This window comes from Mytilus galloprovincialis, chromosome 10, assembly GCF_965363235.1.
Source record: "Mytilus galloprovincialis chromosome 10, xbMytGall1.hap1.1, whole genome shotgun sequence".
Classification (NCBI taxonomy): domain Eukaryota; kingdom Metazoa; phylum Mollusca; class Bivalvia; order Mytilida; family Mytilidae; genus Mytilus; species Mytilus galloprovincialis.
In genome coordinates this window covers 69,066,522-69,089,728 of record NC_134847.1, presented here as the reverse complement: position 1 = coordinate 69,089,728, position 23,207 = coordinate 69,066,522, and the positions used below count along the sequence as shown (strand labels likewise).

The window sequence follows — 23,207 nt, the reverse complement described above, 5'->3', positions numbered from 1 at the left end:
ATGTTCATAAAAAAAAGTGCAGAAAATTCAGTTTGTTTTGAATATGATTTACTTACGGCAAGTAGCTTATTGGCTAATATTTTTGGATAAAATCAACAAAAGTGTAAAATTACAATTTCATTTGTTGACTCAGGTGATTATTGAAAGAGCTTGATTTTGATACAAATAATTTAAAAAAAAAACTGTTGACCAAATCTTGAATATCACCATGATCACTGTCAAATAATTTATCTTTCTTTTCAGGGAAGATGCTATGATGGAATATTTAAAAATAGCCCAAGATCTAGAAATGTATGGAGTTAATTACTTTGATATCAAAAACAAAAAAGGAACAGAACTGTTATTAGGTGTAGACGCTCTTGGTCTCAATGTCTATGAAAAAGATGATAAGTAAGTATACAGATGATTAAACATATATGTAAGAAGTGCTTCACGATAACCTTGTTTCATCCATATTCTTGTCATTGTTTTCCTGTAAAAATGTTAAATCATTCAAATTTGAGGATTGATATTAACCAGTTACATTCAAACTTACATATGATGTAGAAATTATCTGTTTTTTACGTTCTTCCTATGCCCCACTCCTTAGGTGCTTGGTAATAAAATGTTACTCATGTCAGTCATTACTTAGATTCCGATCTTTGTCATTCTCAAATCAATTTCCTTTATTTGATAGTAAAGTAATTTCAATACTACATTTATAAACACATTGAAATTTTCTTCAATCTATCTAATAAAATTATACTTTTTAACATGTTTTTTTTATGTTTTTCAGACTTTCACCAAAAATAGGTTTCCCATGGAGTGAAATTAGAAATATTTCGTTTAACGACAAGAAATTTGTAATTAAACCAATTGACAAAAAGGCTCCAGTAAGTATTGAATTTCTTAAGTTAAGAAATATCAAGAATGCAATTAAACAGATATGCAAATAATAATGGGTTGATACACTTTAGATTATGACACATAGAACTTGACACAGAACAAATTAAGGATAGCACATATATTTAAAGATTGGACACAAAACCTCGGAGGATGTTAGGGAACAAATTAGAAAAAAACATCCACAGGATAATGTTATAAAAATTAAATCATGAAAACACTATATATTTGGTAAGAATTAACAGGAGCAGTAAAAAAGCAGCTGTAACTGGAATATCTTTAACATCACTTTAAAAAATGAAGTATGAAGTCTGTTCACACTAAACTGTAATAAATTATATATATATTTCAAGGTATCCTTTAAATGAATGGACTGTTATATATTTTTACAGATCATATTTTGAGTATTTTAACCTGATTTGTTTAATTTAGAAATAGTTACTAATTCTTTACATTGCTATTCTTTTTAGGATTTTGTGTTCTATGCACCTAGACTACGAATAAACAAAAGAATCTTAGCTTTATGTATGGGAAATCATGAACTATATATGAGGAGAAGGAAACCCGATACAATTGAAGTACAACAAATGAAAGCTCAAGCCAAGGAAGATAAAATGTCAAAACAACAAGAAAAACAGAGGTTAGAGTCAGAAAGAGTTGCCAGAGAAGAGGCAGAAAGGAAACAAAAAGAAATGGAAGAAAAATTACGGCGATTTGAGGAGGAGAGTGAACGACGAGGAAAAGGTAAGTTAATATAGACTCCTTTAGTGGGCTTGGTTTACTTTTACAAATTATGATGTTAATAGAGTGTTGTCTCATTGGCACTCATACCACATCTTCATATATCTATTGGCTTCTCCAGTCTTCTTTACTAAATTTGTTCCAATAAGAGTCTGTATAAAACATTTCTCCTGGTTTTAAAAAAAACATCAGATAAACTATCTGTGCGAGGTTTGATTGTCCTTCCTTTTTAGTAAGATCAAGAGTTCCAAGACAAGTTGAAGAAAGTTTTAATAATTATGAAAAAAAATACACAATAGATTAGTAAAATTAGATTTAATTGCTTGGTTTTACAACTGATAAAAAGAAAAAATATGATTGTCTTATTATAACATGAAAATAAACTACTCCCTAAATCGTGTAAGAATATGTTTTTGTTTTCTCTTTAATGATATCAAACTGTCTGAAATATTTCTTAATAACATCTCAACTTACTCATTCTGTATGTATTTATTTCATGTTTGTAAATAAAATGTGATAATTATAGTTATTTGAATTTTTCTTAGAAATGGCTGAGCAAGAACAAAGATTAAGAGACATGAATGATGAAATGGAAAATTACAAAAAACAACAAGAAGAGCTTGAAGAACAGAGGAGAGCCGCAGATGAGCTCCGTAGACAATATGAAGAAAGTGCACACATGGCACAGGAAGAAAAAGACAGACTTGTATGTATTATTAGGCTTTATTGTAATATTCCCTATAATAGGCATTAAGAATTAGAAAAAAAAACTAGAAGTACAATTAAAAGTAGGTCTGTTTAATCTAGGACTTGATTACTTAAATAAATGGTATATGGTCTTAAAATCTGCATTTGGATTTGATAAATGCTTAGAGACCAGTTTTCATCATTAATGCATTGTAATGCCATAAGTTGACCTAAATTGTTACTATCTTTGCTTGGGATTGGTTGCTTTTTACAGTCCTGGCAGCTGAACAGTCTGAAGGACTATTTGAACATTAATTGCAATGAATGTTAGGCACGTACAATAGTAGCTGTGTTTTAGTAACAAAATTGGTAAAAGTTGCTTTATTGCTATAGATTGATCAGGTTGCTGAAAAAAAAAGATTGGTATGTAAATATATTGGAACAAAATATATACATGTACTACAACATTTTACTGAAGCTGTAAACCTCAAAGGAATATAATATGTATGTTGTAATGTTGCTCAAAAGTTGAATCATTTGAAATTTAAATTTTGAACTGTTGAAAAAAAACCTGCTTGAATGATCTAAGGGCAGATAACTGGTAAATTATATAGATTTGGTTAAAATTTATATCTCCAGGTCTAGTAACAATTATTTTGCCTGAATAACTCCTGCTTCAGTATCATGTTTATATTGCATGACTTATGGAAAGAATGGTTTATTTAAATATTAAAATTTTATCATGGAAATCTTATATTGACTAAGACTAACAGATGCAGAACAACAAAATATAAATATTTTGTCTATAACAAATATATTTGCACATGTAATCCATTCATTCATGTAAAGCTATACATAAGATTCACCTCCACTTCATATGTGTAGAAAAAATAGGTAATGTCTGTAGAAATCTTATTTTCAGGTAGTAATAGGGTATCATTTCAAAATTTTGATTTCTAGATCTGGAAATGGATTGAACAAGGACAAAATAAAAGTTTCTGTTTGAGCTCAGATGAAAAAGTGCATATTTTTAACGAATATTTTAGTTTAATATTAACTTACGGTATTAACTTGAATTATACTATAGATAATGACATACATTGATTGAGTCTGAAAAAAATATAAAGTCCCAACTGTATTACTTATATAACACAGTGAACTATAACAATATCTTGCTTTTTTAGGCCCAACAATATGCTGATGCTCAAGAAGAAATTCAGAGAAGTATGGCAACTTTGGAAGAAAAAGAATCTGAGATGAATGTTATGCAGTCAAGCTTAGAACAAGCACAGAGAGATCGTGAAGAAAAAGAACAAGCTCTGATTGAAGCAATGAATGCTATCCATGTCCGTGAAACAGAACATGAAGAAAATACAGTAGAGGAAGTTAACCATGAATATAGTAAGCCTCCATTAATCACCTGTTACCATGTTTTTTTATTGTTTTGTTTATGGTTTGTGAGGTATACAAATGGTTATGCCAGACAGATATCGATATTCAAATCTGCCCTCAAAATATTTTATTGTTAACTGCAAATAGAAACTGATTTTATTTCACATATATCACTTGAGCTATGTTTAAAGTACAATTTATTTGCATGGTTTATGGACACAAATTATATCAAACAAGAGAATGGTCCTGGTTCAAGTTATCTTTTGTTTAGGATTTCACTCAAAAGTTAGTACTTAAATGCATGCATTTTTACAAATAACCATTGTGTTGTTTTGCCAGTAAGATAAATGTTGACTTTAGGTTTTTACTGCTAAAAATGTATGTTTGCTAAGTTTATAAGATTCAAAATTTCCAAAAATCAAATGGTTTAATAATTATACATGTAGAAAGAAAGAAAAAAGAATTTGTTGGCAGGTTTGAATGTAAAAATATTTGTGTATTAACTATTTTCTACCTCACCAACTCTGTTGTTTTCATATGGAAATGGTCAACGAAAGTATATAGCAGTTGTGGGCACTGCACTAACCAAGTCAATTCAGTATACCTTATATTTTTGGTGTTGTACAAGGCCAGGATTATAATTGAGATGCTTTCCATAGTCTGACCATAAAATAAAAATTATTTACTTTTTCTCTCTCTATTTTACTTTTGACTTTAGCATGCTGTTTTAAGTATTGAACAATTATTTAAGTTTGTGATTATATAACCTAGTGTGACATATTTCTGAGTTCACATATTATTCTTCTGTTTTCACATACATTATATTGAGTTTTGTCTAATACAATAATATATCCAATACCAGTCAGGCTATGGCAAACATAACTACATTTAAAGTCTGGCCTTGATTTATATATATGTATATACATTCTCATCTTCAGTTTGAAAATTCTGGCTAAGTTATACCATTCCATAGTATTGACTGTAATTTTCCATAACTTAACTTTTCTCATAGCAAATATCTATCTTGAGAAACACATTTTTTTAAACCTACTTTCTTTAATTGCAGACCAATGGAAATATATTTTTTTAAACCAACAAGAATAATTGTAAAATATAACTTGTTGTATAATACAACATTTACAGCATTTAATTATATAATGTAAAATTACTGTCATACTTTTATAGACATTTCAATCTAGTTTCTGACTAAACACATCGTGGGGTTGCATTAAATAGCATTATGAGAATTCAAGTCACTTGTATGATCATGCATATTAGAATATTACAAAAAATTGTAAGCATGAAAATCACTATACCTATTTGCTTTTTGCATGTAATTTATTGCAATAGCTAATCAAATTAAACTCCAGAATGGGATTTATATTTACCTTTTCCTGAAATTTAACCTTTGACCTTTCATTGTTTTGCATGACAACCTTACAAAAGTGAAAAACAAAAATTGAAATGTGTCTTTGTTTTATATGGTGCATAGACAAAGCTACTGGTATTGTTGGGAGGTGTACAATACTTGTACAAATGGCTTAATGAAAGAAACTTGCCATTATTATGAAATTTCAGTCAGAAATCTGAACGTCACTGCACAAGGTAGAAGCCAGGGGTTTAGTTGCCAGATATTAAGCCAACTTGTGTAAATTATGCACATTTATTCAAGCTGTCTTGAATTGATGTTGACAGTAAGTGCACATTTAGCCAGATAATATGTTTTGACCAGAAATGCTCTGAGTGTCTCAAGTGCAAATATGCATTTATTCACTACAGAGAGCTGAATGTGTTTCAAATTTTACTTTCTGTTTGATAAAATAGGCGAACACGTTCAGTCATCAGTGGACACCATGCATAGCGTTGAAATGACGTTTGAAAATGATTACGAGGAAAACACAATTGAGGAAATGAACCATGAATACAGTAAGTTGGACGTGAACATGTCACAGCACTAATGCCTTTAGCTTCAGCTGTCGTACACAAACAAATGTTTGTAGGCTACTACTTACAGGGGTAGAACACGGTTTTTAGATGTGGATTATTTTTGTACTTTACAATAAATCACTATTTTTTAAGGCTGTTCAGATATTGTTAATAATACATAGTTACCAATATTAGTTATCACTTCAATATTCTAATCTCATCACTTGATTATATTCTAAAACAAAGTGGAAAAATAGTACCATTTAACATTTAAAATTTCCTCAATTAAATAATATTTTTTTGAAAGTTTCAAATATGGTAGGTAACATGTTAAAAAAATGCTGAACTAATAAATATTTTGTCCCAGAAGCCTTCAATTCATCAATAACACTTTATAGTTGATATAAATAAATATGGTTAAAGTTTTTTAGATTTTGAGAATTCAATGAAACTTTGTTTATTATAAAATTATTCAGCAACTAATTGTCTATTCATGCCTTAAGATCAATGCATTGTCTGAGGCAGATGTGTTAAATTAAATTAAAAAATATTCTTAGGGCTAATCCATAAAAATTTAAGTAGAGATTTATTGTAAAATTATAAACTCAGTCAACTTTTGAAAACATAAATTTGTATTTCAATCCCCCCAAAGCCATGTAAATAAATGTTTATATAAAATTGAAAAGATTCCTAGGAAATTAGCAGTTAATAAATGTTAATTTACATTATGTAATAAGAATACAAATAGTATCTTTCACCATGGTTTGTTTTTGTATTTCAGGTAATAAGGGTAAATTTTGAAAAAAAAATGTAAACAATATAAATTTGAAAGTATATTTGTATTCAGTATATTAAGTTAATGTTAACATATTTAGGGTAGATTCAGGAAATTTGAATAGGAAACAAAATGCAATTCTAAAGTGATATTGCACATAAATTTGATCCTTATAACCATTGGCACAGCCTGGATCTGCTTTAATCAAATGCTTAACAAATGTTAACACATTACAAATTTGTAAATAAACCATTCATTGCTGTAAAATGAGATAAAGATGTAATTTAATGCCCAGAGACTTATATTATTCAAATAGATTGAAGTTAGATAACATATTTTACTGTTTCTGTGTTCATATAGAAGCATGCTCTCTTTCTTATTTGGTTCATGAGTTTTTCACCTGGTGGGGTCAATTATTAATAAACTCCAAATTGCCGTCCATCATGCAGTATTTAGAAGGAAGTGCAAAGACTAACCTCTTTGCCAAGCTTGGAGCATTTAGATGTAAGTGGAAACTGCTTTGTTAAGATTAAGTATATTTTGTCCGGTTAGGTTGAAAGTTTTCCTGCTATAAGCAGTATAATAAGTAATAAATAGTATTTAAGAATTAAAACTTGTGGGTCTAGTATAATTCAGGGTACAGCCAAATTACATTAACATCTTAACATTATTATATGCTTTTAGACATTATGCTTTCATTTTAAAAATTTATGTTAGATTGCTTCAGTTGAAAGTCTGAAAATCATTAAAATAAATAGTTAATGAATTGAAAAGAAATGTGTAAAAAAGAAAATTTAAAAAAATGGCCTAATTTGTTATGAATAAAAATGCCTTTGTCAAAAATAACTTTAAAGACTTCAGTGATTGATAAGTGTAAAGCTAAGCAAGTTTGTAAATTTTTTAATAATTTCATTTTTTTATGTATTTATTTAGCATGTAAAGAATGTAAAGATATACTCTTAAATTTAATCGTACTGTTTCCAGATAAACTGCTGTATTTAATTTCAATTTTAGAGTTTCCTGGAAAATACTAAAAACCTAACAGTAAAAGTGAAAATAAATAGATAGATTATTGGTTTAATAATAAAGGATTAGGATTTAGAAATATCAACATTAGCATCTCAAATATGCTTGAAATATTTGCCACTGAATATTTAGCAAGCAATCAATTATCAAAGGGAGGATTCATCATTATCAGTTATGTCCCCTTTTAAGCTTGAAGTTTATACAATTTTTAGAATCCCCTTTGTCATGTTTGTCATGGAAACACAGCCAACAAGGTTGTTTGTTTGTTCATGAAATTGTACATATATATGCATGAGTGAAATTCTTCTTTGAGTCTTTGACCTTTTTTTTTGTCTTTTCAAGTTTTATAACTTAAAGCATGCTAATACAATATCAAATAATTGATTGTTTTTTTTCCTTTAATAAGAGCATTAAGCCATAAACATGTACACATTTTCAGTCAAATGCATGTCAATATTTTTAAGAGATGTTTAGCTTATCTGCATGATCAGCATTATTTATCAATTGCTTGATATATTATAGAATAGAAATGTCTAGTATGACTTTTTTTTCAGTTTTTTTGTCAATCCATCTTTGTATATTCATCATCATTATGAATTTAAGTTTAATGTAGGTTTGCATCTTTTTCTTAAACTATACCAAAGGCACAAACAACTTGTAAGTCTTTGGATGGAGCATAATCTTCGGCCAAACCACATGTATTATGACTTTTTACAATAATATATCTTTTCTGAAATATTTGAGATAACTAATAGTTATCCTGATCTGCATTTATGGTTGAATTTATTTTGAATATTTATTAAACACATATTTTAGTTTTATACAATTGTACTAAATGTGATACATATTAAAATGGATAAGGTTGTAGCTGTTTTATTCCTATCACATACATGTAGTTACTAGTCCGACACTCTCTTTATTTGAGCACAATCTCTCTATGTGAGTGCCATGGTGTACTGGCACTTGGATTAAAAAAAAAAACACACATGCATCTTTTATTCATTCACATTACTTCAGGTCCCCAGTATTTATATAAAGATCTAAATCGCTGTTTTATATCAAATTTTAAATGAATGTTTATATTTAGTCTTCTGAACATCCTGATTTAATCTTGCTAGTGATTGTTTAATGAACATAATAAATTTGTTTTGATTAAGGAAGGACTATCGAATCCAATAATTCTTATAGCAGAATTAATTATTGAATAGATTGAATTGCTTGATCTCAAAAGCTCATTATTATCATATCTCATTGAAAAGGACACAATCCTCTGTTTTTAATAGAAGTTACATTGAGAAGTAACATGCAGTTAAGTCCAACAATAGATAATTTAAACTCTAAAATTAAAGAATAATGGGTATGATTGCCAAATGAGACAACTATTCAAACGAGGCAATGAACAAAACCCATATCACAGAGTCCGCTATAAAAGGTCCTTTATAAATTATTTTTGTAATTTTGAAAATTTATTTTGTTGTAGTATGAATGGGTATTTAATATTTATTAATGTTTGTTTTAGGTGCTGATCTAGCCAGTTATGAACAGGTAGATGATTTACCCAGACCAGAGGAAGAAAGACTTACAGAAGCTGAGAAAAATGACCGCATGAAGGCTCAACTTAAGGTATGATTGGTGACTTTTGTCTTACACGTTTCAGTATTGTCAAACATCATATTATTGAAAGATTAGAAAGTTTCATAACTGAAGTATGTGTAAAAAACATTGTCTTATTTCTGTATGTCTAGAGCTGTTTTATGAATACTAAATAGCAAGTATTTATGACATTTATGAAGAGTTGGGGGAAAAAAAGGATTTCTTTTTAATTGAAGAAAGTCTTGGAACACATGTTTGATAGTAAAACTAAGCCATTCAGGTATTAAATTTCTTAATTTGTATGCCCTAGCCATAACAAAGGGGTTATAAGTGACCTTTTTTTCATATGTCCGTCCATACACTTAAAGTTGGTTTCCGTTCTTCAACTTTCAGTTTGCCTCAACCAAACGTTATGAAGCTTATACTAAATGCTTATTACCACAAAACAGATCAAGTTTGAATTTTGGTGGCCTCACTTAAACTATTCTAGAGTTATGCCCTTTACAAATGGAAATATTGCTGAATTACTGGTTTCTGTTCTCTAACTTTAGTTTGCATCAACAATATGTTATGAAACTTACACACAACTCTTATTACCACAAAATACAGATCAAATTTGAATTTTTATTGTTCTAGAGTTATGCCCCTTTACAACTAACTTAAGTTTGCCTCAACCAAATGTTATGAAACTTTTACATGATACTAATTACCACAAAACCCAGATCAACTACACATTTGGGTAGTATTACTTTTACCGTTCTTCAGTTATGTTCATTTATAACTTTATATGATATGTAAGCTGGGGCATCATCTGTGTACATAATCTGTGTCCTTCGGACACATTCCCCATTTATTTTGTTACATTTAAGGTATCATATGACTAAGACAAAATATTCAGATTATAGAGGCAACCAGTTATACCATATCAGTGAATGTTGATGTTTCTTCGTACTGATTTGTTTCTGTTTAAAATAAACATCCCAGTTTATAATCAGAATGGTGGATTCACTGTATAACAAAGTTTTTCTTGTATAGTGTTTTAACCTAAAATTTGTGTAAGTTACCTTGCTCTTGATTATTATTTAAAACAGGTCTTGCTCTTGTTACATAGGATAAAGTTTCCATAAGGACATGAATTACCAAGCAATATTATTCATCCATGATAAGGTGGTCCTCTGATTTTGACAAATTAATTGAATAAAAAACCGCTATAATGTTTCTTAGTATCTAGTGATAGGTTGGTAGGATCTGCTTACCCTTCTGGAGCACCTGAGATCACCCCTAGTTTTTTGGTGGGGTTCGAGTTGTTTATTCTTTAGTTTTCTATGTTGTGTCATGTGTGCTGTTGTTTGTCTTTTTTCATTTTTAGCCATGGCATTGTCAGTTTGTTTTGGATTTGTGAGTTTGACTGTCCCTTTGGTATCTTTCGTCCTTCTTCCTTGGTATAAGTGTTCCTAAATACGATTTATTTCTTTACAGTCACTACAAGAAGAGCTTCAGAATACAAAAATAGATGACAAAGCAACAGCCTCTGATTTGTTGCATGCTGAAAATGTTAAACAAGGACGAGACAAGTACAAGACACTGAAGCAGATACGACAAGGAAATACCAAGAAAAGAATTGACGAATTTGAAAGCATGTAAAAAAAAGTGTACACTTTATAATATAAACAAGTCAAAAACTGTGATTGCATATTTTTACCAAGCTGTTTTGTATAATGTATGAAAGATCAAGCGTACATAATCCTATTGATTTTCACTTTCTGTGTGTGAAAATGAACAAATTCTTATGTTATCATTTAGATTTGTGCCTAAATTAAGTATGAAATGAAATTTGTGTTTCTTTTTTTCAAGAAGTTGTTTAAGTCTGTTAGTTATATATTTATGCTGATACAATAGTGCAACAAATCTCAAAAAGCCTGTGTTCAAATATTTCATTGCATTCCCATATTAAATAGTTTTTGTAACTAAAAATAAAGGAAAAAATACTAAGGAAGTAGAAATATTCTCTTGAATAAGGGACAGCTTGGAATTTAATGATATTAGCCACGTGTAAATATGCCAGATGACTTTAAAGTCTTAAGATATCGTCTCAATTGCTTTGAATTCTACTTAGTTTTATTTTGGATGATTTATGACGCTTGTTTTGGATACTTTGAGGGGAAAAAGTTACACAAAATTTAACAAAGTCACTTTTTCTTAGTTACTGCAGCTAATAATGGTGCTCATAAATGTGAAAGTAGAATTTTATTTATAGTTTTGATTGATCTTTAAATAAGTAATCAGGATTATATCTCATTTGTACAATGCATTTAATTAGTCAAATAAACATAGATCATGACTAGAGTTTTATTATAATTTTATTACGCACAGTATAAAAACTACTGTTTAAATGGCAAATTTTTATTCGGCTTGAGAATTATGCATATATTTGATTATAACTAATCAGCCTAAAGTTTTCAAGAATAGATGATAATTTTAGCAAGGATGCAATGTAACTATTAACAGGAAAAGTGAAAATTTAAGCACTTAAGAAATAAGATGTAGGCTAGCCTAAATATGTAAGTTATTGGTTGTAATATCCCCTTAAAAAACTTTTTTTGTTGTTTGAAACAAATAAATCTATGTAATCGGACAAAATTAACTGTACTTAGTCTATATAGAATGTATATTAGAAACCAATGGTTATAATTTAATGCTTGTATGATTAACATTTTATTCTCATTCAAGAAGGTCAGAATTTAATGTGCATATCAATTTCTTTTTATTTTTGATTATTTATAAAATTGATTAATATCTTTTGTCTAATCTATCATGTCATTTTCATTATCTGCTAGGACATAAAAGTGCAAGCTTTATACATTGTAGTTTTTATTATATACTGACATTTGTGATTTTATTTAGCTTCGGCTAGTTTGTATAAGGCATTCTCGACAAAAATGATATAAGTGATAATAACAAAACTTTTCAAATTGATTGACTTAAAATTCCCGAGGATTTATTCAGCTTTTATTGAATAAGTATCTGTTGTTTTATTAAGCATGCTGAAGAAATATTCTTTGTATGTTGTGAGCTAGTATCACAGCTGTGGATAATGGCACAAGAAATGCAGAACTGGATAATTTGAAGAAAAATATATTTTTGTACTGTTTTTATTTTAGTTAAATGCCAGTTTTGCCTAAAGTTAGACAAATTCACTTGTCATTCCATTGTGTGGTATATATATATATATCAAATATATAAAAGTTTATTTGTTTGAGGAGTAGTTTATATAATCTTTTTCTGTCTCGGGGATGTATGGTCTACCATGGTGTATGCTTGTTTTCTGTAAAGTCACAAACTTATAAAATTGCTAACACCTATAACCATACTTTTAAGTATCTTGATTGATTGTTTCTGAAACTGACATTTTTGGCTTGGAATTTTGATTTTAAAGACACCTTTTGGTTCAGAATGATTTGTTTATTTTGCTTTGAGTATTATTCAGTCTTCAAAACTTTGTAGATAAAACTCCTGAATTATCAGATTTTTGTCATATTAACATATGGTACAGGTTCTAGATATTTACAAGAAGTAAACTTTTTTTTTGTTTCAGCCATAAATCAAATAAATGGAAATTGAAATACCACCTATTAGAGTTTAGATAAGATGTTTTTTTTACTAAGCTTCTGTTTGTGTTTTGACTAGACCATTGTCTCATTGTCACTATCATATCTAATTATAATTATGAAATGCAAATTATCAACAAGAAATAAAATTCTACTAAACTATATTATTGGTTATTTTTTTTTCCTGGGGTGTAAGTATTGTTTGTCATTACTATCAATTTGATGGTTATTTACCCGAGAATTTTCTTTGATAGACATGCTGATTTCCACTTAAAAAAACTTAGTAAAATAAAATTGTAGAATTGCACAGAAAAGTATATTGCAATAGAAAATAAAATAAGACAGATTAAGAGGATATGGTATAATCATCTGTGACACGAAACTAGTACATGCACAACAAAAGACACACAAAAAACACAGGAATAGCTTTTCTATTGCTGTTCTTCATCTCAAACAGTAAAACCAAAAAACTTCCTGTAGCAAAACTAATATTGGATGAACATTTTACGATGTAACATAACATCAACACATACAACTCACATTTATAACAAACTACACTAAAACATGTCCAAATTGATTGATTGATTGTTAAGGTAACAAACCACCACCAACACTATTTGCAATATTGTGTTGGTCAGTTTTAGTTGAGGAACTTGGACTGCCTGGAGAAAACCACCCACTTTTGGCTTTTTTTGTCATTTTCATTTAGTAGGGGTATAATACATTTGCCATAAGATGAGAGCAAACTCACAATCTCAAGTGAGGATGAACCATGGTTTTTAAGGATTAGAAGCATAAAGCGCAAATATCAACCAAAGAGATCTTTGGACAAAACAAATTGCATATTTGACTTGAATATTTTGTGTGTTAGACTCTGCACTATGTTTCCTAGGCCAAATACGGTTAAATTTAGTTGACTTTGTTAATTCTCACCAAAACTTACTTTTGACGTGTTTGGAGTATGTCGACGCTTGGTGCCACTTGTTCAAATGGGCTGCCTCTTGCACTGTGTAACTGTAATTCAAAATCGATATATAAATAAAAAAGGATGAAAATTTAAAATAAAACTACACGGTCAAACTAAGCCACATTAAATTATCTGTCACAATTCTAGTTCGAAAATGCTGTTACTATTTACTATAACAGTAAAATTAGGGGTGCAAATTCCTCTGAAAAACCATAAAGATGAAGAATGATGATAACTGGAATGCTTACAAAAGAAAAAAAAAACATATCGAGCCTGAACATGTCACAGAGTGCTGTTTTACAGAACATCCCTCAATTTCTCTATTTGATCACAAAGGCAAGGTTTAGACCTGTAGATGGAACACTGTTGTTGATGTAAATTATAGTAAATATCACAACTTATATACCTTCTGTAGCATTCAATGACAACAATTACTTTGTTCCACACATGACAATTGTCAAAAGTTTGATTAAAAGTAAAAAAATCCAAACAATATGTCAACAGTTTGTGTATACTATCTTATCGATGTTAATGCATTTTCTTTGTTATTATATTCTATATTATATTATATATAATTATATTATATTAAATATACATTTGCAGACGACATTTATCTTTTGTGGGATAAAGAGGACCAAATAAAAGCAACAGTAGTATACCGCTGTTCAAAACTCATTAATCTATGGACAAAAAAACAAAATCGGGGTAACAAACTAAAACTGAGGGAAAAGCATTAAATATTAGAGGAGAACAACGACACAACATTAAAATGTAACACACACAGCAACGGACTAAGCATTAGACAAAATCCGATGAGAATAACCAATATAAATTCAAAAACAAATACATGAATTTGGGATAGAAAAGTACCGTGACACGTCTTATAGTAATGTGAATTCACACTCAAATATAGGAGAAAACAAACGACACAACGGAAACACAACGTAAAAATGTTACACACACAGAAACGAACTAAGATATAACAATGGCCATTTGCCAAAGATAGCAATTTTATTCTAATACCTTAAGTTATTCCAATTCCTGACATGTATTCCCGAGTATATGAGTGCTTTTTCATCATTTTAGTGTTGTTTGAAATTGAAAATTTTTAATATGATATTTATACTTAACCTTACATAAATTATCCATTCTGTTTAATTTTTTGAACCAAGTCGACAATCCCTGTGACAGAGACATAGTGTTAATCAGTAACAATGGTATTTTTTAGTCCGAGATTACTCTGAAACCAGCTTTTCTTGCCAAATTACTGTTGGACGTCAGAGCAATCTCGGATTATGCATTTTTATGGCTGTCCTTGTAAATGTTATATCTCTCTCATGCAAAGCTCTGATTCCTTATACGGATTTGGCTATACTTTTTGGACCTTTTGGATTATAGCTCTTCATCTTTTATATAAACTTTGAATTTCAAATATTTTGGCCACGAGCATGACCGAAAAGACATGTTTTGTCGAAATGCGCATCTGGTGCAGAAAAATTGGTACCGTTAATGTTATTATCAACGTAATTGGGATAATTTGCTACAGGACTTACACGACTTGACTTTTTCCTCTTCTACTTTGTTGGAGAATAATACAACGATGGTAACAGACGATTCGAATTTTAATTATTAGCAATCTTTTTTTACGACAAAACATTACAAAATCATAATAAACTTCAGTAGAAATATATGTCTACAGTCAAATTACTTTTACAAAACTCTATGTGGATTTATTTCATATACGATGCAACATGAAATCCCTATATTTCGCTCTAATTTAATGATACCAGTTAAATGCAAACATCATATAAGCTCAATTGTGTGTGTACATCCAACCAGCTATTTTTTGTTACACCACAAAACATAAATACTATTTAAAAATTATGTTCTTCCCTTAGCAGCAGTATTTTATTGCTTAAACTTTCCATTATAATGAAACGTAGCTGAACAATGTTACATAGCGACCAACACTTTCAATCGTTACACTTTTATTCACCCATTTTCACCCCTTCTTAATTTACCATCGTTTCTGAAAACCACGATCTTAATTTGAATGGTGTGTACAGAAATTAAGGTTCTACTTTTTATAATGGTTATAAAACGAAATAAAAACATTTAAATTCATCAGCAATCGCAGAACAAACTACAGTATCATGTACACACACCAATAAGGTTAATGAGAGTTCTGACAGACATTAGCTGTATACTCTTCAAAATCATTAAAACAATCAACATTGTTTTGGTAATAATGGATATTCTTGTAATACTCATGGTTTCTACAGATAAACTGTCAGTTCAGGTATCTGCTAAAACAATAGTAGTTTACCGGTGTAGAAATATCATACATCGATAAAGGAGAGACAAGTCGAGATAAAAAGGTAGCACTGAGGGAATTCTTTGTATTCCACATGGAGCGAGACGATAGGGTAAGCGTTTGTTGATATACATGCATTATACGCCACATTAAGTCAAAATGCCAAAAGTTGGAGCCGGAAACAATTGGTAAAATTACAAACCAGACAACTACTAGCATACTGGTATATGAAGACCTAAAACAACGTTAACATATGTCGCAAGTGAGTTGAGACACGCCGACACAACGTATAGATCAAGCAATTCCCGAAAATTACCGTTAAATTATAAGCTTTGCAATTTCAGTTTATTTCCCTCGTCACTCTATAGAACAGTTTTTGTGTAAGGAGCACATCCTGTGAGTCTCCTTGTCATAGTGTTGCAGTTCTTTATTTAACTTAATTGATATTCAACTACAGTTTAGAAAGTAATAAATAAGCATTTGCAGAAAAATGTTTCTAGCCACGAACATCCTTTAGGTGTCTATGTAAAACAAATAATCTATAATACTAGTATGTCTGCAAATTGATAAACATGGCTGCCTTTACAATAAATTTCCTCAATCTTACAGAAAACCAAGAGGACCCAATTGCAACATTTCTTGTGATTGCAAAGGCATCGTGTCCTTGAAGGCGACATACATCAGTGTTATAGTATCGATGTAGGGTCGTTGGCACCTACAAGCTTGTCAGCTGAACCGTGAAGTCATTGTTAGGTTAGGTTAACTACCCTATTTTAAGAATAGACTAGTCCGACAGAAAACCAATCGATCTGTCTGTTGGACTATGCTACTTCGAAAGGAGGGTAGTATACCTGACCTAATAATGACTGCACGGTTCAGCTAACAAGCAAGCTAACAAAAGATATTACCTTTCGCTACACAATCAATAGAATCTGCTGTAAACTAGTTTGATAGGAACTATTTGTGATAGATCAATGTTATTATCTATACAGTAGAATTGCCATCATCAGTTCATTTCAGTTTGCCGACTATTGTAGGTCCTGCTCCTCAAAGTTCATGATCCAGTGACTCTCAATTAATTACCAATTTTCAATGTTAAGTTTTCTGCTTAAACTAGTTTGATAGAAACTGCTCAACATGAACAACGATATTTTCTATAACGTCACATTAATGTCTTAGTGTCAGTACATCATAATGTGTTGACCATTTGGAGGCTCTGTCAACTAATTCATGGTCCAGCGACTTTGAAATAATCAACAAAGTTGCTGTCTACCAGATTGTCTTTTTTTAATTCAATGTCGACAGGCGAGGCATATCTCTAGGTCAACAGTTCGTTCGTGTATTTTACCGATGTTTATGGCTTTATGCTTTATATTTGTTTTTATATTCGTGATAGCTTTTCAGCTGGCATTTATCTATTGCGGGATATAGAGGACTAAACGATCAAAATTCCTATACTTTTTGAATCTTTATTCTTGTATTTCTGATGCAATTCCTTGGATTATTCCCTAGGCGGATTCGAACTTGTTTTCGTGTTTTCACGTTTTTGTGATTAAAAGGGACAGACATTAATGTGACCTTTTTAAAGGTTTAACCAAAATATTATGATTGCTTTTTTTTTTTAGCTATTATTCGTGTGTTTTTCTGTCCTATATGTCAGGGTTGGCAAAAACCCGGGTTTTATGAGTATTGCCCAGCCGAGTGGGAAATACTGGGAAAACCCGGGTTTTACTGGGTTTTAGTGGGAAATACTGGGCAATACTGGGTAATATAAAATACTGGTCTAAATTTCATAGAGGATTCAGTGATCAAACACAAATGTAATACATTTAAGATATATATAACTTGTTTTAGTTGTCTAGATTGGTCAGACTGTAAATATAAAGCAAAACAATCATTTTTTTCAAATATGTACAACTCTTATTAAGAAGTAAGAAAAAAATACATTTAAATTTTTGTATATGTACTGTCACTAATTAAAAAGTAATTATTCAGATAACAACACAGGTTTTTTTATGTAACAATAATCAGCCCTTTCAATTCTATAAATTATAATGGCATGACCCTTAGGTTGTTTTTTTTAGCAATATGAATGTATAAAAATTAAAATAACAATTCACTTAAAAAAATGCATTTTTATCAAAGATTTGATTATCAAAACAATACTTGGTAATTAACACGGTATCCTTAAATGTGCAAATCTTGCATTCTGCTTACATATAGAATTAATGAAGATCTAAATGAAATTGAATTTTTCATTCTTCTAGAAAGGACTCAATGGTTATCTGTATAGAAAGTATATATTTAGCTGTAATACTATGAAACTACACCAAGTCTTAACTATTTTGTGTTAAAATGAGCTTAAAAAATCATATTGCCCAGTAATGCCCAGTATTACCCATTTATTGGAGTATTGCCCAGCCCGGGAAAACCCGGGTTTTCCCATCCGGGAATTCCCGGGCGGGTAATATTTTGCCAACCCTGCTATATGTTCTCCCATTTATTTGTATTGTAGTCCTTCATGTAATGTTGTCATTTTAATGTTATATTTAACATTGCCATAAAAGCGGGAGGTTTGGCATGCCACAAAACCAGGTTCAACCCACCATATTTTTTGCTACTAACATGTCATGTACCAAGTCAGGAAAATGACCATTGTTATATTATAGTTCGTTTCTGTGTGTGTTACATTTTAATGTTGTGTTTCTGTTGTGTCGTCGTTCTCCTCTTATATTTGATGCGTCTCCTTCAGTTTTAGTTTGTAACCCGGATTTGTTTTTTTTTCTCAATCGATTTATGAATTTCGAACAGCGGTATACTACTGTTGCCTTTATTTATATACAACATTTGTGTTGTTTGAAAATTAACTTTTTTTAATATGACAAGTAAACTTAACTCAAAACATATATTAATATCCATTCTTGTGTAATGTTTTGCCTAATTCGACAACCCGTATGCCAAAGAAATCGGATAAACCAGACACAATGAAATTTTTATGACTGTCCTAGTAAATGTTAAGGAGATTTTCTTTATTATACCTGTACACCGTATAGTCACACGACCGTCACTAGATATATATTATTAACGGTGATTAATATTGCGATCGGGAGCATGAAAATCCTAGTATCGGATCGTAAAGGATAATTTCTCGAAAAAAACATATGCTTGGTTAGTTTACAATACTATGAACCCGGTATCAGGTATAAGTAACAATCGTGTCAAATATTAAAGGATTCTATCATTGTTCAACATTATGATCTGTATATATATTCAACGTTCTAATACAACTAAAAAATGACGTTGCTCATAAGGTTCTTATAATATGAACGAACAGCTTACTTTTCTCTGACCAATGGTCTTTATTACCATTTCAGTAGACTTTTAACATTTTTTGCAGAAGTTTATTCTTGAAAAAGGTTTGCAAAATTACATTTACCATTTCTAATCAATAAAGATCATTTTCTAACGATTATGAAATAGTGAAAGATCTTGATATGCTTATTTTTTTGGCAAACATCATTAAAATAAGTCCAATCATTCTGTAATTCAAGTTAATATGTCATCGTAATTGGAATAGTTTGATACATGACTTATATGACTTGACTTTCTCCTCATCCTCATTTTTTTTAGAATAATACTACAAATCAAAGTTTCATAACTAACACTGTTTTTTAGCGAGGAAACAAAAGGGATAACATTCCAAAATTAGAATAATCCAATTTTGTTTTCTACAGTCAAAATAGGTTTACAAAATTCTATGTTGAATCTAAACCCGATGCATCAGAAAAATATCCCATATTTCGAACTAATTTGATGATACCAGTTAAATGTAAACATCTTATAATCTCAGATATGTTTGCTCATTCATACAGATATCGGTATGTTTTGTTTGACCACAAACCATCCATTCTAGTTAAACATTTTCTTCATTAAGCAGCAGTATTTAATTCTGTTTGCTTTATCTTTCCGTGGTTATCAAAAGTAATTCAAAAATGTAAATAGTGACCAGCAACTTCAGTCGTTTCGCTTTTATACAATCATTTCATTCCTTGGCATTTTAATTCAGTGTTACCATTATTTCTGAAAAAAAACCCTATCTTAATTCAAATTGTGTATACAATAATTAAGGTTATACTTATAATGATGGTTATAAAGTGAATTCAATACATGTAACTCTGTCAACAACCACAGAAAATATAACTGTGTCATCTACAATCACCAATTAGATTAATGAGCGTTCTCAAATGTTAGCTTAAATAAGCTGTCGACTTCAAATTAATTAAAAAACAATCAAAATATTTTGGGTAATAATGGATATCCTTGTAACATACCTTTTACTACAGAGAAAATGGCCATTATTAATATCCTAAACAACTAACAGCATTATCATATGAAGACAGTTCCGAATTTTTCAACGGAAATTTTCAAAGCGCTTAGACAATTCAAGTGCACCGTTACGATTCAATTATGATGTAATGGTCTAGACAAACCTTGCAGCTGAGTAACTATTGACAAAAACATGCTACATTTGAGAAAAATGACTGTAAAGATTTTACCTATATCTGCCGTCGCCATATTGGGATAGTCGTAATTCCAGTTACACGATTCAAATATGATGTAATGGTATAGACAAACCTTGCAGCTGAATAACTATTGACAAAAACATGCTACATTTGAGAAAAATGACTGTAAAGATTTTACCTATATCTGCCGTCGCCATATTGGGATAGTCGTAATTCCAGTTACACGATTCAAATATGATGTAATGGTATAGACAAACCTTGCAGCTGAATAACTATTGACAAAAACATGCTACATTTGAGAAAAATGACTGTAAAGATTTTACCTATATCTGCCGTCGCCATATTGGGATAGTCGTAATTCCAGTTACGGTTATTAGTTTAATACCAGTGTAATTGAAATCACTTAACCACTACAAATAATAACTTTCGCATTGGAAATTTGTATATAGGTTGTCAAAATACTGTGCTAAGTGTAACAACTATACAGCTTTTTCTTAGACCCAAATATTCACTTATAACGTACTTTCGTTGTGTATTTCTATGTTTTATTTGAAAATTTTGGGATTTAATATATTTGGAAGTTCACGACAATAGTTAAAATAAACATCACAGTGGATAAGCCATTTACCGTCTGCGCTCAGGACATTTATTTTTACCGTATCAACGCTTATCTAGTGCATCAATACTGAGCCAAAAAAGTTCAGCAACACTATTTTTTTTCGTTTCAACAATTTTTTTTAATATCATTGCTATGATCTTCAGTTTTAACTGTAATTTTAAACAATCGTCCTTTTTTCCAGTTGATTTATTTCGCGCCATTTAAGCTTTGCACGTGTAATCGATGTTTTACCTTTTTTTACCTGTACCTTTAAAACGAAATTTAAAAATTATTTTTCACTGACGTTCAGAAACACATCATTTGTCAGAAAAACACACGTAAGTTTAAAACAAATTGCATGAGGCGTCGACCAGGCCTCCCCGAAAATGACCACCACAGAGCTATTGGGATGGTTGATGCCGGAATGAGTGTTGCCGACGTAGCGGCTCAATTTCACGTGCATAGGGCAACATTTTGGCGACTTATAAACAGATTTCGACAAACTGGCACTTCAAAGGATAGACCGCGATCTGGTAGACCCAAAAAACTAACACCAAGGGAGGAGCACTACCTTAAATTAACGTCGACACGTGACAAGTTTATTCCGGCCACACGAGTAGTCCATAGACTCAGGGCAGCTACTGGAGTACGTGTTTCGGCTCAGACGGTTAGAAATCGCCTTCACAAACTAGGGATACATGCACGAAGACCACATCCAGGAATGGAGCTAACAGCTAACTATCAACATCAAAGGCTAGTCTGGACAAACCGCCATTTACGCTGGCTTAACAGGGACTGGAGAACAGTGATGTTTACAGATGAGTCCCGCTTTACATTGAAGTTCGCCGATGGTCGCATACGGGTATGGCGTCGTAACAATGAACGATACCATGCAAGCACTGTGATGCAGAAGATCGGTTCGGTGGTGGCAGTTTGATGGTTTGGGGAGGAATTCATTATGGTGGTAAAACAAATTTAGTGATCGTTCGTGGGACATTGAATGCCAGGAGATATTGTGATAACATCTTGACACCTGTTGTTCTCCCCTTCTTTGTCCAGCGTAATCATAATGGATTCCATTTTTAACATGACAATGCAAGACCACATACTGCTCGCCTAACGATGAATCTGTTCCAAACGAACAACATTAACGTTCCTGATTAGCCAAGTCGATCCCCAGACCTCAATCCAATCGAACATGTTTGGGATTTGTTGAACAGAAGCATTCGCGAAAACCACGGTGATTTCAAAAAATTACAACAACTTGAAAACGCACTGATTAGAGAATGGAATGCAATTCCACAACGAAAAATTCGAAAGATACTCAATGGAATGCGAAAACACTGCCAATCCGTCATCAATGCACGTGGAGCATGGAAAAGATATTGACTTTCGATAACTTTTTACCCATTTACACGTTTTAAACCTTCTGCGCTCCACCCCGAGAAATTCTTAGTGAATTTCAGTGATAAACATTCATGTTGCTTCTGACTTCATATAATCTTATTTTATTTTCATTAAAATCATATTTTGTGAAGTTTTTGTTATCAAATAAAATTTCATAATTTTGTTGCTAAACTTTTTTGGCTCAGTATATTTTGGCTTAATAATAATTACATTTCTCTTAAGAAAAAACGTAAAAATTTTAAATGGGGGACTATTTTAGAAAAGTTAATATCTGTCTGTGAGGTATATTCGCCTGTTCTATCCGGAATCTTCTGTCATTAGAACTGAACTAGACGAATGTACCAGTGACATATTGTAAATATGTTAAGGTAATATAAAGTCATGTAAAACATCACGAGGTTATAATTTTTAACACATGATTTCTATTATTATTGACACGCATGGTAAATGTGGCTATATATTAATATTCATATTGTGAGAAAAAACACACTTGCTTGTGACCAAAACTCTTTTCATGACGTAATGATGGTTAAATGTTTGTGGCCATAAATTTAAAAGAAGCACGAACATATTTAATTTGATAAATCTGAAAAGTTTTTCTTATATTCATAAAACAATTTCACTTATTTTTTATTTTAGTAGAAATGGTGATAAAAATGAATATATTCGAAGTTATTTATCATATATCTTTGTGCTATTACAGAACCCACCCTACTATTCTCGCATATGCATTTAAATTCAATGTTTTTTAACTGTCGTATTATTTAT

At 30.7% G+C, this 23,207-nt stretch overlaps 2 protein-coding genes across 3 annotated transcripts in view; one reads left to right on the top strand and one right to left on the bottom strand.

The window, feature by feature from the left end:
- The window catches only part of LOC143048239 (radixin-like), a 28,342-nt gene extending 16,981 nt beyond the window's left edge, over nucleotides 1-11,361 (top strand). The window contains exons 8-15 of one of the 2 annotated variants that reach the window (XM_076221796.1): nucleotides 244-390; nucleotides 776-872; nucleotides 1,353-1,626; nucleotides 2,169-2,329; nucleotides 3,495-3,711; nucleotides 5,527-5,628; nucleotides 8,949-9,052; nucleotides 10,502-11,361. In XM_076221796.1, coding sequence (XP_076077911.1) covers nucleotides 244-390; nucleotides 776-872; nucleotides 1,353-1,626; nucleotides 2,169-2,329; nucleotides 3,495-3,711; nucleotides 5,527-5,628; nucleotides 8,949-9,052; nucleotides 10,502-10,666 — 1,267 coding nt within the window. In that variant the 3' untranslated portion in view covers nucleotides 10,667-11,361. The remainder of the gene's footprint in view (nucleotides 1-243; nucleotides 391-775; nucleotides 873-1,352; nucleotides 1,627-2,168; nucleotides 2,330-3,494; nucleotides 3,712-5,526; nucleotides 5,629-8,948; nucleotides 9,053-10,501) is intronic. The other variant, XM_076221797.1, reaches the window with a different exon arrangement.
- LOC143048243 (superoxide dismutase [Mn], mitochondrial-like) overlaps nucleotides 1-23,207 on the bottom strand; it is a 368,265-nt gene that overhangs the window by 58,089 nt on the left and 286,969 nt on the right. The window lies entirely within an intron of this gene.